Below are 17,782 nucleotides of genomic sequence, written 5' to 3' on the forward strand. Positions count from 1 at the left end.
TACTTGGCTCTTGAATGTTTATTGTCTATGTGTTCACTCTTAATTACATATTATAAACGACAACCGAAAAGATGAGAAAACATTTTAAGACGCGGCAGAGAAAACATGATGAATATAGCACTGCAAGACATCAGGGGCTAAACACAGGATTATCTGTCATTCGTCAAAAGCTTAGGCCCTCTGACAAAGGAGAGATAAGCTGAGAGTTTCAGCTCCTGACTAATGACAGAGAAGACTGTGTTTGGCCCGTCAGAAATGTGTACAGCAAACTTTTACCATCTTTTCTCACCTCAGACCAGCGTTTCCCACTGCAGAGGCATTTTGCACTATTTTCATAACACTAAAATATGTAGTAGAATTATTTATGCATTCAAGGGGATATTAAGAAATACCATTGTCTCCTTGATAACATGTTTTAAAAACATGTTAGTTTTTTGTTTCAATGCATATACCCTTTATTTCTGATCAATTGGAGCATGGCAATTGGTCATAATTATAGATGGCTTTTATAATTGTCAATTCACTGCTGGATAAACACCTCCGCACACCATGTCAGTCATAGGGGTTGTTTGATAATACGTCACCGCACTAGTCAGCACAGGTTGGTGAAAGGGAGCCCAGGATAGGTTCATATATCACTTATTATTGATGTTAATAGTCGTCGGGATTTCAACTTAGGTTGTTGGATGCATACCAGAGTGCACTAACTCCAAATCAAACTTAAAAATGCAATGGAGGTATTTGCCTTCGTAGGGTTTCAGGCTAAAAGGTCAAATCAGAGTTGTTTCCTCAAAGCCAAAATTATCTCGGAAATATCTCCACATCCCAAATAGTTAAATTAGACTTAAGAAGATTTGCACATTCACAGCGCTGTTAAAACAGAGATGGTTCTAATATGTACCATACCATTTAAGAATCAACATACCACAGTCGTTTCATAGTGAAATATTTGACACAACAAAGCACTGTTTTAAAAGTACACCTTTTTTATCTAAATCCTTTATGCTGGTTTTACAAAAGTATTAATACCGCACAGCTAGTATATGACGACACCAAAGTTATATTGGGTGATAATCTTGGCACTGGAATCTTCCACATGGTTGAGTAATTATGTTCTTGATCATGGAAACAAAAGGCAACGATGTTACGCCTCATTAGATATAAGACTTCAACTTTCACCATGATTATAACCATGATTATATAATCATGATTATAATCATGGTGAAAGTAAGGCTTGGAACAGCCTTGTCGCAGTGGTTCATGGCTTCCTGGGCAATCACAAGGTCGAAAACTATGTGGAGCTTGTAAAAAAGGTGTCAGTTTTGTTGCCAGATAAAAAACCAATTATCATATATGGAGCTGGTTGAGACTCTAGTGAAGAACTACGGCACAATGGGCTATAGGATGTCCCTCAAAGTCCATATCCTTGATGCTCATCTTGATCAATTCAAGAAGAACATGGAAGCGTACTCAGATGAGCAACGTGAGCGTTTCCACCAGGATATACTGGACTTTGAACGCCACTACCAAGGACGGTAAAACGAGAACATGATGGGAGACTACATTTGGGGGCTGATTTGTGAAAGTGATTTACAGTATAATCGTAAATCTCGAAAAACTACTCACTACTAAATCTTTTGCAGTCATTTTTGTATTACTTTAGTATAAATACATGTAAATTTTTATTCATGTTGTTATTTTCTGACTTTATGTGAACGAAAAGACACAAATTCGCCCGTTTTCTCATTGAAAATAGGTCAATTTCAAAATATCACTGTCCTGGTCACAAAAGCAAAGTTTGTGTGGAATAATAGCCATTTTCTATACTTTTTAGGCATAAGCAATTACGAAATAACACTTACTACCCAGGAACACAAATTGTGTTACATAGTGTTATTAAGCGCCCGGAGCTTATTGTGCTAAAACAGTTTTTTGAAAGATACCTATATGAAAACGATTTCTAACTACAACACCACATTTCAAAGAACATTTTTTATTCAAAAATTTGACAACAAAAATACGTTGTGAATAAGAAAACAAACATGGTCTTTCAACTAACAAAATGGCGTAATTTTGCATTCAGTTGTTTTTCTTTGGAAAGTAATTCTCCACTATGCTTCTTAAAGGCTTCAAACTCCTGTAGAAATAAGGATAAATGTTGCACAACATGAGTCACATTTTCTAATGTTGTCTTAATCAAGTATGACATTCCAACACCAAGTTAACCAAACAAGTCTAGAGTAACTGATAAAAAATAACAATCTGAATTCAATATTAATAACGGATATTGCATTATCGAAATGCATTGACAGTGTTCTGAATTTGTCAAATACCAGGGCATCTAATAAAAAAAGCTGAGATTTGGCAAGAACAGCATACCTTTTGCAGCCTGTCAAACGCCTGTGCAGAGTTGTCCAGCTTCCCCCTCAATGCCCTCACCTGCAGTTCAGCATTCACCGCCTCCACATCCCGCTCAAACCTACCACCACGTGACCAATGGCTTTCACTGCGATGACATCTCTTTCCAGTTCCTAACACGAACCAAAACTAAGAACGGTCAAACCAAATGCACTGTCCCTAAGCTCTAACAAACGTAGGGTGGTGCTCAGCTATACAGGCAGGCCAGAGTCGGTGGTGGAAATGGCACATTACTATGGCAGGGAGTGACAATTCAAAGGGAAGCTATAGATTTTAATGACCACAAAAGCTGAAGTTTAGCTCACATACGTTTGAAATCAAGGATACAAAATTTTATTGGAAAACTACATGTGTTTATAAAGTCTTCCCCATCCACATATGTTGGACTAGCAATAAAATGCAAATGTAATTGCTCTTGACAAACCACAGCTTTACAGTGTTGTATGTACGTACCCACCTTTCCTCTGCAGACCTCCTTGCATCCTCCGATTTCCTCAGCTTATGCTCGAGCAGCTGTATGTCCTTCTGTCTTTCCTGCATTGAGTCAATATTTGTCACAGTCTATTTGACACCAAATTGGAGTGGGAAAGATTTAGCTCTCCGACGTTGTATTGGCATGATGTCAGGGAGTTTCAATTCAGATTGCAGCCCGAAACATCAAACTTAATGCTAAGCAACACGTGGTATACCCCAAAAACATATCTCAGTGCCATATAGCACAACTGCGAAAACCTATGAAGTCGTGTGAATACATTTTTAACACGACAAAATCCCACGAATGGGAGTGAACGGACGCTTGGGAACTTGACAGTGAATGGAATCAGGGAAAAGTGTGGCACTGTTTGAACATATACCCTGCAAGTGATCTTCCGATCTACAAAATAAAGGCTCTATCCGCGTCGCTGCTGGGCATTATTAGTCAAGGCCCACTGCTTGTACAAGCTAAAGGAGACATTATTTTGCATTCATGCTTCCCTCATCGTTTTCTTTACCACACCCAAGAGGATGTCTACCACGAAGATGGAGTGATCACATCAGCTCCTGTGAAGATGCTGCATGGATTGTTGCATGACCACGATAGGTGGCGGAGATTTGGGAAGGCCTTCATCTCATAGTAGATGGATCACAGGTGATGATAATTATGATGAATTGCACGCAAACCTGCAAGAGTCGGCCTCTCTGCATTGTAAGCTCTAACAGTTCCTGTTTTTCCCGAGCCAGGTCGTCCACCTGTTTCTTCAAGCTCTTTTGCTCGGCTGCCCACCCACTTTTCTCAGCCAGTGTAAGAGCCTCAGTCTCTAGGGACCCAAAGCCACACAACAGTAAACAAATGGAGTATATTATATACATAAGAATTATAATCACAATTGATGCACGTTCCGAAAAAGCAAAAATACACTTCCTATACCACTGAAAGCACCCTTGTTATAATTTTGATGACAGAAATTTCTAAATAAGCGACGTCTAGCTAAATAAAAATTCGTGCTTTACAACACTGGTTATTATGTTATGAAATGCATTACCAGCAATTTTTGTCTCCAATTCTTTCAGCTTCTTTTTTAGGGATTCTGTCTCTTGTGCATGTGTTTTTTCAACATATTCCAAGCGGATTTTAAATTCATTTTCCTTTTTATAATAATTCTTTGCCTTCTGACTGAAACACATCACAGACACCACTCAAAAATGCATTAAACTGACAAATAATGATATTATACAGGTTCTAACAAAAACACATTTCCAGTTTTTCAATTCAAAGAGCTCTCACCTAATATCAAACAATAATTTCATTCATGTATGTACTACACCATTTAAGTACGCTAAAACTTGATATCCAGTCATTGTTATGCTATTGTACACCTTTCAACCTTAAAATCCAACACCAGTGTAAAATCCACATCAAAAAGTGACCTCATGTGTTACCTCTTGAGAGTGCCCTTTGATTCAGAAAATAGGGAATAAAGTAGAACCCCTCTTAACGACCACTCCTGTTACTCTTAACGACCACTCCTGTTAACGACTAATCGCTTAACAACGGGCCTCCATAGAGCCCAATGTGTAGTGTATAGTGTAGTGTATAGTAGTGTATCACAGTGTATAGTAGTGTAGTGTATAGTAATGTAGAATAGAACCCCTCTTAACGACCACTCCTGGTAACGACGGGCCTCCATAAAGCCCAATGTGTCCGCTTACCCACCATTCCCCTGTTAACGACAGGCTGTTGTAGGTACAGTAAATATGAATTAATGCATTGATAACCATGTTTCTTTTAATGTGTTTATAATGTTAATAGTATCTATATGTATTCATATCCATTGTTAAAAAAAATACTTTAGGTGAAAGGAGTAACTTTCGATGCTATCGGAACGAATTAACCCTTTAATATGTATTTCCTATACTCGCTTAACGACCAGTTATGTGGAACCAATTACCTTCGTTAAGAGGGGTTCTACTGTATATTAGGGGTGGGAAGATTTACCACATGCAGTGATTCCAAGAATAATCGTGATTCAAACATTGATTATTTTTTAACACTGCGGTGGCTGATGTCAAACCCTTATATACAATCTATACAAATAAAAAAATATATTAATTCTTACATATGCGATTTGACGTATCGAATAAATGAAAAATCAATTGATCAATGGTATCATGCCAGCCCTAGGGTATATAATATGAATAGACATGTATGTGGAATGAGCTTACAGAAGCAGGGCAGCAGTACAACATTCTACAAGATGGGTTACACATTTTTAAAGTGCAGATTCAGCACTTTAAAAGCTTTCAAGCCTTTCCACCTGCATAGTTGTTCCTGTTCAGAGCACTCTGTCTGCAATGCTTGCAAATCCTGTGCGAGTTTAGTGATGATCGTGTCTCTTTCCTCAATGGAAGCAGAAAAAAGATACTCATTTTCACGTCTCAACTGTGCATTCTCTTCCCGCAGATCCATGTTCTGCTTCTTGTGTTCATCCTGTTAGAGGTTACAAGTTGTTGCATTTTAACTCCCATAAATGTAATGTCGAAGAAATGTTATCCTATCAAATACTAGAAATTTGATTTGTTCATACAGGAATAGCTATACTCTTAGTTCTTTCGGTAAAGTCACTGGTATAAACATGGACTTTTTCGTTCTTTTCTATCATGTGTATCAACAGGTGCTTGTACATACACATGTCCACGTACACTTGCACCCCACACTCTCTTTTGGCCCCCCCTCTCCCTCCAATACGTTGGCGTGTGCAACAATAGTTACTTGCGCACAACCACTTCCACGTCGCCGACTCTCGCGTACCACTTCGTGCATCCTTTTGGCCCCGCCCCCCTCCCCCTCCCGATACGTTCTACGTAGCACTTTGTGCCTTCTTTTAGCCCCGCCCCCCTCCCTCCCGATACGTTCCATTCATTGGCTACCACATTCTGATGAGCTCCCCCCCCCCTCTCCTCCCCCCTCAACTTGCTTTTAAGGGCTTACATCTTGAATCCTTGCCTCACTTGATGCAGCAAATCTGGCTGTGACGGTCACACCTGATGACGGAGACTTGTGTTGCCTCCGAAACGTCGTGATTTTTATTGTTTTATTTTTATTAATTTCATTTTTTACCTCCGTGACTTTACCGAAAGAACTAAGAGAATGAATCCTTGCAGTCACGAAAGCTTCAAATCTAGAACAGGAATAGCTGTTGAATTTTCAAAAGACTGAAAATATATTTATAAATGCAATCAACAATTACAGTATTTATAGCTTTAGAGTACAATATCACTATCCTTGTTCCAGTAATATGTAATGCTGAACACACCTTGAATGTGATCATTTCCTGGTGGTTGGAGGCCAGCTCCATGAAGCGTTGCTCTAGCAGGCTGCAACGCTTGTCTGCCACGTCCCTTTCTCTCTCCAGCTCACCACTTCTGCACTCTAGGACCTGGCCGAACATGGGGTACATATACAATGTTGTTCGCAAGCATACATAGTGATATTTATATCAGCTGCTGTTTGCAGAGTTTCACATTTATTGTCTCATACATTAATACTAAGCTCTAGGAGCTAATAGTCCCGGTGAGATGTGAAAAGAACACATGAATAGCAGACACCAATGATATGTAATACACAGTGAACATCAAATTTAATACAACTGGGAGGTACATTTCTTAATCGAATTAGCATTTATTGAACATTCAGTTACAAATCATGGAAATAACATATTACCTATCTTGGATGGTGGTCAGAGGTCGCAACCGGGTACCCGATACCCGTACCCTACACGATACCCGGCTACCCGTACCCGGCCGGGTACGGGTAGCCGTTTGCGACCCTGGTGCGGCCGGGTACAGGTAAGGAATCAAAACCCGTTTGCGACCTCTGATGCTGGTATAATGTATGATCAGTACCAAAAGCCAAAAACCTATATATTCCATGTCCAGTATTGCCATCTGGTTGTTTTTTTTCTACAGTAGCTCTTGCCCATTCTGCACCAGGACATCCAACTTGGGTATTCAGGAGGTTAAAATATTTACAGCTTAAGACATTACGGGTAATTCTATAAATATGGCCATGACGTGCCAATTAATATTTGGCATTCATAAAAAAATATTCCATTTTAAAAAAAGGGTTGAGGTTCAACACTAAACTATCAAGCCCAAAACTCAGACAAATAAGCAAAGATACCAGACAATAGAAGGCTGCAAAATTACCTGACATCGGGCTAAGGTATCATCGGCACGACGCTTGAGGATAGAGATGAGGTGAGACTGCTCCTCGATTCTTGACCGGAGTAGGGCACACTGCTCTCCATCTTCCTGTGGTCCCCGATGAAGCTGCATCAGCGGAGGAGCCACTGCAGCCAAGGACGAGGAGGCAGGGATCTGCTGCAGCTCCAGAAACAACAGCTGCCAGCTCACGATGATGCATATGCAGCATGTTGAAGTGCATACTCTTAGGTTTTTCGGTAAAGTCACGTAGGTAAAAAATAAAAAGTAATAGAAATAATAATAGAAATAAAATAAAATAAAAATGTTTTATTTTATTTCTATTATTATTTCTCTTATTTTATTATTTATTTATTTTCCTACGTGACTTTGCCGAAAAACCTTAGGAGTATGAATCCTTGCAGTCACGAAAGCTTCAAATCTAGAAATATGTTGAAGTGCATTTGTACACTTTCATCCAAAAATGGACTAAAACATTTTCAACATATCATAATCAAAGAGCACTCTGCTAATGGTCAATATAAAAAAAACTCAGTATACTATATTTCAGATGGGATATAAGCATTAACATTTAACAATATATCTGTACATTTATTCGGAAAAAATTATTGTGCTCGCAATGCAGTTCTTGAATGTGCATGAGAATCGATTATCGACAAATTCGACTCGCCACGTGCAATGAATGATCTTGGCTCTTACACCGCCTCTCTCGTGTAGTGTTGTGTTTGTTTGTTTATTGTATTCCTTACAGGTAAGCAACTTGTAAGAGTGCTGAAGTGTAACTGACCGGGCGGCTGACGCTGCCTCCGTGTTCGCTCTCGACTCTCCCCTCGCCACATCGCCGCCTGCCCCGTGGGGACGCCATGGGGCGTGGTGAGTGGGGGTGGTGTGTGTGGTGGTGTTGTGTGTGGTGTGTGGGGGTGGTGGTGTGGTGTGTGGGGGTGGTGTGGGTGGTGTGTGGTGGTGGTGTGTGTGGTGGTGTTGTGTGTGGTGTGTGGGGGTGGTGGTGTGGTGTGTGGGGGTGGTGTGGGTGGTGTGTGTGGTGTGTGGGGGTGGTGTGTGTGGTGTGTGGGGGTGGTGTGTGTGGTGTTGTGTGTGGTGTGTGGGGGTGGAGTGTGTGGTGTTGTGTGTGGTGTGTGGGGTGGTGTGTGTGGTGTGGTGTTGTGTGTGGTGTGTGGGGGTGGTGATGTGGTGGGGTGTGTGGGGGTGGTGGTGTGGTGGTGTTGTGGTGTGTGGTGTGGTGGTGTTGTGTGGGGGTGTTGTGGTGGTATCGTTGTGGTGTGCTGTGTGGTGTTGTTGGTGTGTGGCGTGGTGTGTGGTGTCGTTGTGGCGTCGTTGTGGCGGTGTTGTGTGTGTGGTGTTGTTGTGTGTGGTGTTGTTGTGTGTGGTGTTGTTGTGTGTGGTGTTGTTGTGTGTGGTGTTGTGTGGTGTTGTTGTGTGTGGCGTGATGTGTGGTGGTGTTGTGTGGTGTTGTGTTGTGTGTGGTGTTGTTGTGGTGTGTGTGGTGTTGTGTGTGGCGTATGATGTTGTTGTTGTGTGTGGTGGTATGTGGCGTGTTGTGTATGGCGTGGTGTGTGGTGTGGCGTATGATGTTGTTGTTGTTGTGTGTGGCGTGCCGTGGGTTGTGGCGTGGCCGCCGCAGCCCTCTGCGTATCCACTTCACATCACCGACGGACGGCGCGCGACAGGGAACGCTTTTGCCACCAAGGCAACGAGGGGCGGGCAGTGACCACTTGGGTTCCACGTCGGGGGAGAGACGTTCACAAAGCCCAGGGAGAGACCCCCCCCTGCCACCACCACCACCAATCACTCGCCTCCCACTCGTGCTTGCGTTGCTCTGGAGAACCCGGGAGATCGGCGTTCGATCGATGTTCGATCGGCGTTCGATCGATCGCCATTCGATCGATTGGCGTTCAATCGACATTCGATCGATCGCCGTTCGATCGATCGGCGGTCAATCGGCGTTCGATCGATTGCCGTTCGATCGATCGGCGTTCGATCGATCGATCGCAGATTGAATGAGTTCAAAAGAACTCGCAAACGCCTTTTCGTGAAAGACCTTCGACGTGGAAAGATCCTCTGGTGTTTGTTTTTGCTCTTCCACAAAGCTCAAAGTCCAAACTCTGAACCGCATCCACTGCACACACCGTGTCAGCAGCAGATACCCTGATAATGCACAAATTGAAGATAAAAAAAACACTCTCCAGTCGTAGTGTGCGACTTTGGCCATCCAGAACAAACCGTAAGAACGCAATGCCCCCGATCCACAAACACAAAGGAGACACCGCAGCGATACAAATCCCATACCTGTCAACTCCTTATCAGCGCCCTACCTTATGACAGACCAATTCAGGACCTTCTTGGTCACCCCGTGCCTTTATAAATCTCAATGTTAATCCTACAAAGTCCCATCACAAGGGAGAAACACAAATAAATAGACCCAAAATAATGTTTGTTGCCTGTATTGAAACAGCTGTCCGCCGTATGGACCTGAAAACTCAATTTCCCTCTACAAAAATACTGGATAAACTGGATAAACCGTATGGGTTGACACGGTATTAAATCCGCTATCTGCTAGCTTGACCACGTGAATGTGAAATTGCAGCTTCGTTGCTCTGCTATCTCCATAAGCCGTACGGAATAAAGAAGAAGGCAGGCGTGCATACGATTGATCAACATCATCAACACGATCCATGAAGCAGACAGCCCCCGAGATGTCCACTTGTACATTTCGTCATGTTTCCACTCAACTCCGTCTTGTGTCAATATGGTCAAGTAGTGGCCACATTGTGGAAAATTAAATAATAATAGGTTTTACCCTTTATGACAATAAAACAAACCGGTGCTAAGATGTTCAAACACCAGATAGAAACCTTTTTGCGAGGAATCAAGTTCGCATTGGTGAACATGCAAACAAACATGCTCTGATAATAATATATGGTATTGTCTTTGTAACTGCTTAGTCTACACCAGAGACAGCCTTCTTTAGGGCAGTACAAGGACAATGCACTACCAGGGTATTTACAACCAGCTTCATCAGGCGACAGCCAGATTTGTGGAGAAGTCCACCTGGATCGTTCCTTATTTAGAGGCGTAGATTACTGGCGAAACGTCGTACTCAGATTGTAAATGTTATGGCTTGGCTCTCCAACACACCGGTGGTGCTGTACTAGTGACGAATTGTCCACGTTCTGTTTACATGACAACCCTTACTAGTTGGCTGTGTCGGGTGGTGGTGGGTTTAACGACACATTTATATATTTCCACGATCTACTAAAAAAAACTCTATTATGGATGCTATTGGTCGCGAAAGCCTACGTGTTAAATCCTTGTGCAGCAATTAATTTCTATTACCCCAATATATGTATGTGTTATCGGTCCTTGTTAATGTGTATTGGTTTTAACGTAGGAGGGGTAAAACGCTCCGGGAGGTGGGGTGGGGTGACTCCCCCACCAATCACGCGCCATGTGTACTGAGGGGTGGGGCGGTAGGGGTGGGGTGGGGGCCGGAAGTGGGGGCGGGGTGGGGGTGGGGGCGGGTGGCTGTTGCTAGGCCACGTGACGACTCTGGGTCTGGCGTGTTGTGTCTCAGGGTGAAGTTGTGGAGGCTGATAACAAAGCAGAGGAAGTTAATTTGATTCGCACAACTTCACACGCTCGGTTTAACCCTCCCCCCCTTTCGAATGAACCGCACAGTTGGCGTCGTGGAGTTGGGTCACCGCTCGAAAATTTCACAAACCTTGCTTTTTTTCCACTTTACCACTCCTTCGGTTGAGTTATTTCATGAATGCAGTACAGTTTATATATACGGTACGGTATATACAGGGTATAAATACGGTGTACGTACACGTTTTGTCAATCCACTGTAGGATGAGGGCCTCCCCACGCCTGTATTAGTCTTGAGAGTGATTGCCACCATACTTCACGCACCACAGTTTCTTGGGTTTGTGAAGACCTGGGAGCATATAAGTGCAATACAACTGCACCCCCCCCCTCTGCCGTCTACCACATAGCCTCGCCAAATATGTACAAAGTACTGTGGTCAGAGTAGGAAAATTACCCCAAGAAAGACTCTTTCCCCCCCGAGTCTCAAGAGGGCATTGCCTTGGGATGTTTGGCCAGTTCCAATTATTCTACGAAGGTAGTAATTGTTAGGAATGAACTACTACTAAGGCCGACAGGAAATGTTAGATGAACCTGATTTAACGACAACAAAAAGGTTGCAAAGTTGGGCTCAAGATAAATTAGCAAAACAAAAGTACATACAACACATGAAACAATTCTAAAGCACTGCAGCATGTTTGTGTTATCGACAATTATTGAAGGCGGTTGAGATCAAATGACAGGCATACAAGAGTGAGTTGGAGGACTTTGGGAAAGTTAAATGTAATACTGAAGAAGAATAAATGTGTTTTTAAATGGTGCATATTTTGCTTGTTACGACATAGAGATCAAAAACATTGGCAGAAATAGAACAAACGCTGAAAAGGGCACGGATACGCGTGGGGTACATGTAGGGAGCAACATTGCAACCCAATCACGACAAAAACAGCAACTTCTAGTTGCCAACAAACGAATACAACTTGAAAATATATAGGTACGGCACAACTATCCAAAATCATAGTTTGCTTGCTTAAATGTTGCTCAAAAGTATTGGTCAAGGTCAACAGACAGATGGGGGCCTACATTTTATTTTGTTTCAATACAGTATTGTGAAACACAGACCCTTGTGTATTTATCATGTCATATTAAATAGCCATCCCCACTTTTGAGTTTACAAATCTTACCTGTGGATCATTTTATCTATCGTTAACAATTGCTGGGTTTTATTTTTTACGTTTAGCTTATATCGATTGCCGTAAAGCTTATTTTATTCCATATAACCAGTTACACCATTTGACTGCATGGAGTGGGTGTGTGAGCATGCAACCAACCATATTGAATGAGCTCTGATGACAATAAACCACCACATTCATTCTCGACAGACTTAGAACAGAACAAACACGTAGTAGGCTGCTTCTGCCAATAGCCAGCAATTGCCCTGTAATGCTCAGTGCCCAAAATGGCATCCAAATATATATATATTTTTTTAACACATTAATGATGAATGGGTTGGGTTTTTTTTATTTGTGCTTGTGCACCGCTGCTTCAGCAGTCTGCCGAATGTTTATATAAAAAATAAACACTGTTTTAACCTGCTGCTTTATCACACAGCTGATATTCGTATCCTTGCTTAATTTAAGCAAATAGAACCTCAGTACATAGTAGGCCAATGTGAGACTCTCAAGAATGGTGGCTCTATTTTAAAAAAGTGTTACCATACTCTCCGGATTATGAGATACACTCCCTGCCCCCCCTCCCCCGGATTTTAAAGCAAAACAGTGTGTGAGACCAGAGTTGAATTACTTTATTTACCCCGCACACTGTGTGTGGGAGACAAATTACTTTGGTCAGTTTTCAATTTCAGTTTTCAGTTTCATTTATTAGGTATAGCCCTGTGAGCCATGCGGCTCTTGACTCGGGTGCAACCGCAACAAACAAATCATGAACAAAGAACATCTTAAAGTGACGTTTCGGAACAGAAACATCCAGGAAAAACCAGTAAAAATCTTCCAGAAAAAAGTACCGAATGGGGTATGATGGGGTATACATTAACATTTTTAGCGTGTGACTTAAAGCAATTCAGACCTTTCGGCTGACCCTGCGAGTGAAAACAAATTGACCTCCATCTGTACTGATTGGAGTACCAAATTCATAAGTTTCAGTTTTAGGATTTTGCGAGTTATAAGCATAGATGTTTGTGACGATGTGAAAAGTCCCCTCGCTGGACATGCAATTTGTCAAGTAGGTTTGTTGTCTGTCTTGTTTGAGATGTTGTGAGAGTGTAATTGCACTATGCTTATGCATAGTACTTTGCACTCCACTTATACATATGTAGTGACACAGCGCCGACTGCTGTCCAGCAGCAGCAACTGCGGTGAACGGTTAGTGTGCACACCGTTGAGCAGCCAGCAGGGCGGAAGAACTGGGGCAAGGGTCACGGAATACCTCATATGGAGGCCCCTGGAACCCTCTGGTGGGTTCGAGAAGGGAAGCATAGCTAGGGCGGAGCCAGGCCGCGCGGAGTAGAATATAAGGAGTGGAGAGCGAGAGCTCTGGGCTGCCGGTTTTGGGAGTGGATTCGTCTCGTCGTCGCTGACATCTTCAACCGCCTTTGTCGCTGCCGCCTTCGCCCGATAATTGTGCGGCCGGACAGTATTTGGCTGTCTCGGTCGACACCGTCGGGGCAACGCGGACAGGGTTGTGTCTAAGCCAGGCTGTGCGGCAGCATGGTCGAGAGAGAGGAGGCCGGAGTTGGTGTGACGGGATAATAAAGAGAGACCGTGCCTCCTGCAACTACCTCGTCTCCAACTGAGTGTGTGTGCCGCACACCACATGCACACACATGCCGAGAGGAAGGAAGACACTGCACATACATATTTTTAGAAATAGCATGAATTTGGGCCAATATACACAAAAATTATGGCAGTCTTATGCGGAATAATCAGATTTACGGATGGGGCAGATGAGAAATGTATAAAGGGCAGTACATACAGAGGATGTAAGTAGGAGGACCAGGAGGGCACTTTCATTGCTGAACGCCCAGAGTGAGGGTCACATGTGCTTTATCCACTGCTGGAGACCTGGAGTTGTGTGCTGGTGAGTTAAGCTGTTTCATCTGTTGCTCGGCAAGGATGTCAAACAAAACTACAAACATTTTTTTTATTTTACCAGGTAAGGCCCACTGAGCTATACAGTATATCTATTTTTCAGAAGCGACCTGGCCACAAATTATAGCTCAACGAAGTGGAAATGTATAACAGCCAATACTTTAAAAAAACGTTTCTAAATGTGGAGGGAGAAACCAGAGGACCCGGCGAAAAATTCACGCAACCACAGGGAGGACATGCAAACTCCAAATATATAGGCATGAGGGTCTTGATTGAACCCACGACCTCCTGTATAGTAGGCCACAAGATATTTTAACATATGAGAGACTCGCACTGTGTGAGCTCAACAAAGTTCTGCCTAAGGACTGCAGGAGGATATACAAATGCCTGCCCGACGCAATAGTTGCCTACCAGAAAAAGTCTCAAGATGGAAGCTGCATTCATCTCTTCTGATGTGCCCAGTGAAGCAGTGAATTGAGTGCAGCGGGGATTACAAGTTGAGGCTGTGGTGAAATCCAAAATGAGGAATTTAGATGCCAACCCAAGGTCATAATCTCCAGTTTTAACATTACAGAAAAAATATATAGTTGTGAGCAAACATTGTCAGTGGGTTTTGCGGTCACTATCACACATGAATCGCATAACAAGCCCCAAAAGGTTTCTGAGTACATGGCGACATAGGGACTGAAAGGAATACGAGTTGCTGTGTATGTGTGTTGAGATTTAATGTATTGAGTGATTCCGTCGGGACGTGCCATGCTTAATTGTGCCATGACAAGTTCATCGTGTTTTCTCGCCTAATGAGAGAGCGCCACCTAAGGGACGATAAAGGGCTGCATAGTCACTGATGGGTTACTCATATCCAATGAGAGAGAAGGGTTCCATCTGGGCCAAAGGTAATGGGTGGAGCTCGTGGGTATGTACGGGAAGCATCGAGAAGGTTCTACGAGGGGCGTGGCTAGAGGCGGAGCCTAGCTCCGCCGAGAGAAAAATAAGGAGAGGCAGTGAGAGGACTGGGGGTCGGTGTGGGAAGCCTGGAGTCCGGACTGCATCATCGCCTACCTCGTCTCGCCACCGACCACATGGCCACGTCTGCCAGCGAAGCCCTCTCTCCTCCCCGCGCGCCGCCAGCCAGCGGCGAGCGCGAGAAGAGAGAGAGACGCGCCGCAACGGTGGATGAGGGAGCACGCGCATTACGGCAAGAGGAGAGAGAGCGGAACCATCTGGGAAGAGAGAGCGGAGCTGTGTACTAATTGTTCATAAAAGACACAAGTCTACAGTCGTCGTGGAAGTGCTTTATTATGTGGTGGTGGTATTGAGATGCGCACACCAGCTCCGGTTAACTCCCATTACTTTCCTGTGCAGGGCGATTGTGATATCCCTAGCCGGGGCCCCTCCCGGAGGGAGGGGGCTGTGTGGTGTTTGGATCCCCCGCGCCCCTCCCAACGGGTGGGGGCTGTGGGGTGTGCTGTGATCCCACAGAACCCCGCCCCTCAGTGGGGAGTTTGTATAAAAGGCGGGAGCCCGAGAGAGAGAGAGGGTACGGACAAGCCGAAGCCAGAAGAACCAGCTGAAGACTGAAGTCCAGCTAGCTAGACCCTGGGCCTCCTCTGACCCGCTGTCCTTGTAAGGGCCGGGCAGAGCAAGCCAGTGGTGCGACCCCAGAGCCTCGGAGCCGATGTCCTTGTAAGGGTCGGGTCCGTGTGGCTGGTGGTCGAGACCTGCGCCTTGGCTGGGCCAGGTCAGGTAGTCTCCTTGAGAGGAGGGTCGTGGTATAGGTGGGGAGAAGGCGAGTTAGATTGGGAATACCTCCCTTGAGAGTAGCGGCTGAAGAGGCCGTTACCTCTTCGAGTGTGAAGCTGTAACGGGGCCAAGTGTTAATAAATAAGTGTTGCCTCTACTTCAACGTCTCTGTTGTCACGGTGCCCACCACAATTACAACTGGAGTCAGAAGTGCTTCTTTTTGAGACAAGAAAATACAACGGAAAGCAAGAATATCCAAGCATCTCAAGAAGAAGAACCCACTTGTGGCGTCTTCCGACGACGCAGTGACCTAGGACCTGCCGACCCCGGGCTCCGTAGACCCGGTTACAGGAACTTCGACTGGTAAAGTCATCGCGCCAGGAATGGACGGCGCAGCGGCGGCATCTTCGTCTCAACAGGCGAACGACGGCTGGAAGCGCGTTGAGGAGCAGCTGGACTCGCTCTGGACGGTGCTTCTCCAGCTGGTGTCGCTGGTTGTGTCGTCTGCGGTGACGGGCGCCCACAGGAGGGGTTGCCGAGGGGTGACGAGCAGAGGCTTCTGGATTTAGCCTTGGAGGGTCCCCCTGCGGAATCGACGGCCGCCATTGCGGGTGCGGGAGAACTGTCCACCATTACGCACGCTACGGACGCCACGCGGCAGGACGCCACCATCTTGTTGTTGGGGCACGGTTGAAGTCCGCCATTTCTGTTGAGCCGCGTGGTGCGCCGCCAGGGGAGGCTGCTATTGTTGGACGCAGTGGAGTTGGGCGCAGCCACCGTCTTCCTCAGGTCAAGGAATTTATCGCTGCGGGCGGCGATTTGAGTGCTTTCACGTGGCGCTTTGAGGCAACGTTCCATTCCGTGCACTGGTCAGAGGAGGAAGCCATGGTTGCTTTACCGACCATTCTTGATGATGATGCGCTGGCGGTGTTTCGATCGATTCCTCCGGAAAAAAAGACGACGCTAAAAGATCTATACGCAGAAATGGCAGAGGTCTACGAACCGCTTTCAGATACTCAACGGAAGTTTATGCAGCCTAGGCGGAAGAGTTCCAAATTTCCCCTGGCCTACCGCAGTGCTTTAATGGCGCTGGTGGTGGCTGCCTACCCCGATGTCAAGCAAGAAATCCTCGACCCGCTGATCTTGGGTAGAATGTTGGCTTTGGCGAAGGTCATGGGGGTGGTTCTGCCAGTTTATGGTCATGAGCCGCTGACGTTGCGGTGGTCACAGATGGCTGCATGGACAGGGGATCCAGTTCGCGATGGTGAGCCCAAGGGGTGGTCGCCATTTAAGGTCATCCGTGTTCCGAACGATACGCCGGGAGAAGAGGATCTGGCGGCGGCTGTTCCTCGTTGGGATCCACGTCAGGGCCACGTCCAACATCGCCGGGGGTCCTATGGACCACGCCAAGGTGATGAGGGGGCAACTCGTCGGGTGACCGTCACATGTTTCAAGTGTGGCCGGCAGGGCCACTTTGCCCGGGATTTCCGGAGTCGCCCTCGCTCTCTGACTCTGCCTGTTGCTCCGGCTCCAGCTCCTTCGCCGACGGCCCAGCATCCTTCCATGCAGGCAAGTTGATACACGTCGGACACCCAGCCTCATTTGTCACCTCAGGCACCTCATGTCATGGGTCAGGTTCGTTCGTATCATGATTCGGGTACTGTTGCTGGGGATTGGCCTCTCTCGATAACGCAATGGAGGAATTTGGTATGTCGCGTCGTTGTGGCCGCAGCGGATTCCTCGACGGTACCTCGCTCCATTCAGGGCGTTGATGTGCGTGTCTTGGTAGATATGGGGGCGTCCGCCACTATCATTTCTGATGTGATTTTTCAGCTCCTGGCTATCCCCGTCTCACGAGTTCGTCCGGCTTTCGACACTTGCATGGCTGCCAATGGGGGTAGTATGGGCATCGTCGGCCAGGTGGATGCCCATATTGCAATTGGGGATGTCGCTGTGTCAGGGCCGGTCTTGATTTCTAGGTTCTTGGCAGTGCCCTGCTTGTTGGGCACTGATTTTCTCAGAAGGATGCCTGTTAAAATTCTTGTCGATCAAGGTTGTCTGGAGATGCCCTCCGGTCGGAAATTTTTTTTTTGCCGTCTCCACTCTTGCGTTCACCACCGTGCGCCGCTGTACAGGTGCTGGCTGATGTTACAGTTGAAATCCCACCGGGGTCCCAGATGCTGGTGCCATTGCGTTATCAAAAAGGCCAC

The 17,782-nt window shown here is 45.4% G+C and overlaps 1 protein-coding gene across 5 annotated transcripts; it reads right to left on the bottom strand.

Annotated features, from left to right (window-relative positions):
- Positions 1-2: 2 nt before the first annotated feature.
- Positions 3-9,097, bottom strand: CCDC89 (coiled-coil domain containing 89). 5 transcript variants are annotated; one of them, XM_078603844.1, is made up of 9 exons: positions 7,907-9,097; positions 7,105-7,275; positions 6,213-6,335; positions 5,214-5,386; positions 3,942-4,072; positions 3,580-3,716; positions 2,876-2,952; positions 2,380-2,479; positions 3-2,137 (listed from the first exon to the last, which is right to left on the bottom strand). In XM_078603844.1, the coding sequence occupies exons 1-9, from the start codon at positions 9,041-9,043 to the stop codon at positions 2,051-2,053; spliced, it is 2,136 nt and encodes a 711-aa protein (XP_078459970.1). In that variant the 5' UTR covers positions 9,044-9,097; the 3' UTR covers positions 3-2,050. The 5 variants fall into 5 exon arrangements, with proteins under 5 accessions (XP_078459970.1, XP_078459969.1, XP_078459968.1 ...); XM_078603843.1 differs by having other exon boundaries at positions 7,105-7,278; positions 7,907-9,096; XM_078603842.1 differs by having other exon boundaries at positions 7,105-7,284; positions 7,907-9,096.
- Between the last annotated feature and the right edge of the window lie 8,685 nt (positions 9,098-17,782).

The sequence above is a fragment of the Lampetra planeri genome, chromosome 21 (genome assembly GCF_965212315.1).
Source record: "Lampetra planeri chromosome 21, kcLamPlan1.2.h2, whole genome shotgun sequence".
Taxonomy (NCBI): domain Eukaryota; kingdom Metazoa; phylum Chordata; class Hyperoartia; order Petromyzontiformes; family Petromyzontidae; genus Lampetra; species Lampetra planeri.

Excerpts from the sequence above, each read along its gene's own strand:
- CCDC89 (XM_078603842.1), bottom strand. The coding sequence starts at position 9,043 with ATGTCGATTGAACGCCAATCGATCGAATGGCGATCGATCGAACGCCGA. Across the intron at positions 6,336-7,104 it reads ATACCTTAGCCCGATGTCAG|GTCCTAGAGTGCAGAAGTGG; the intron begins GTAATTTTGCAG and ends ATGTTCGGCCAG. Across the intron at positions 3,717-3,941 it reads ATTGGAGACAAAAATTGCTG|AGACTGAGGCTCTTACACTG; the intron begins GTAATGCATTTC and ends TTGGGTCCCTAG.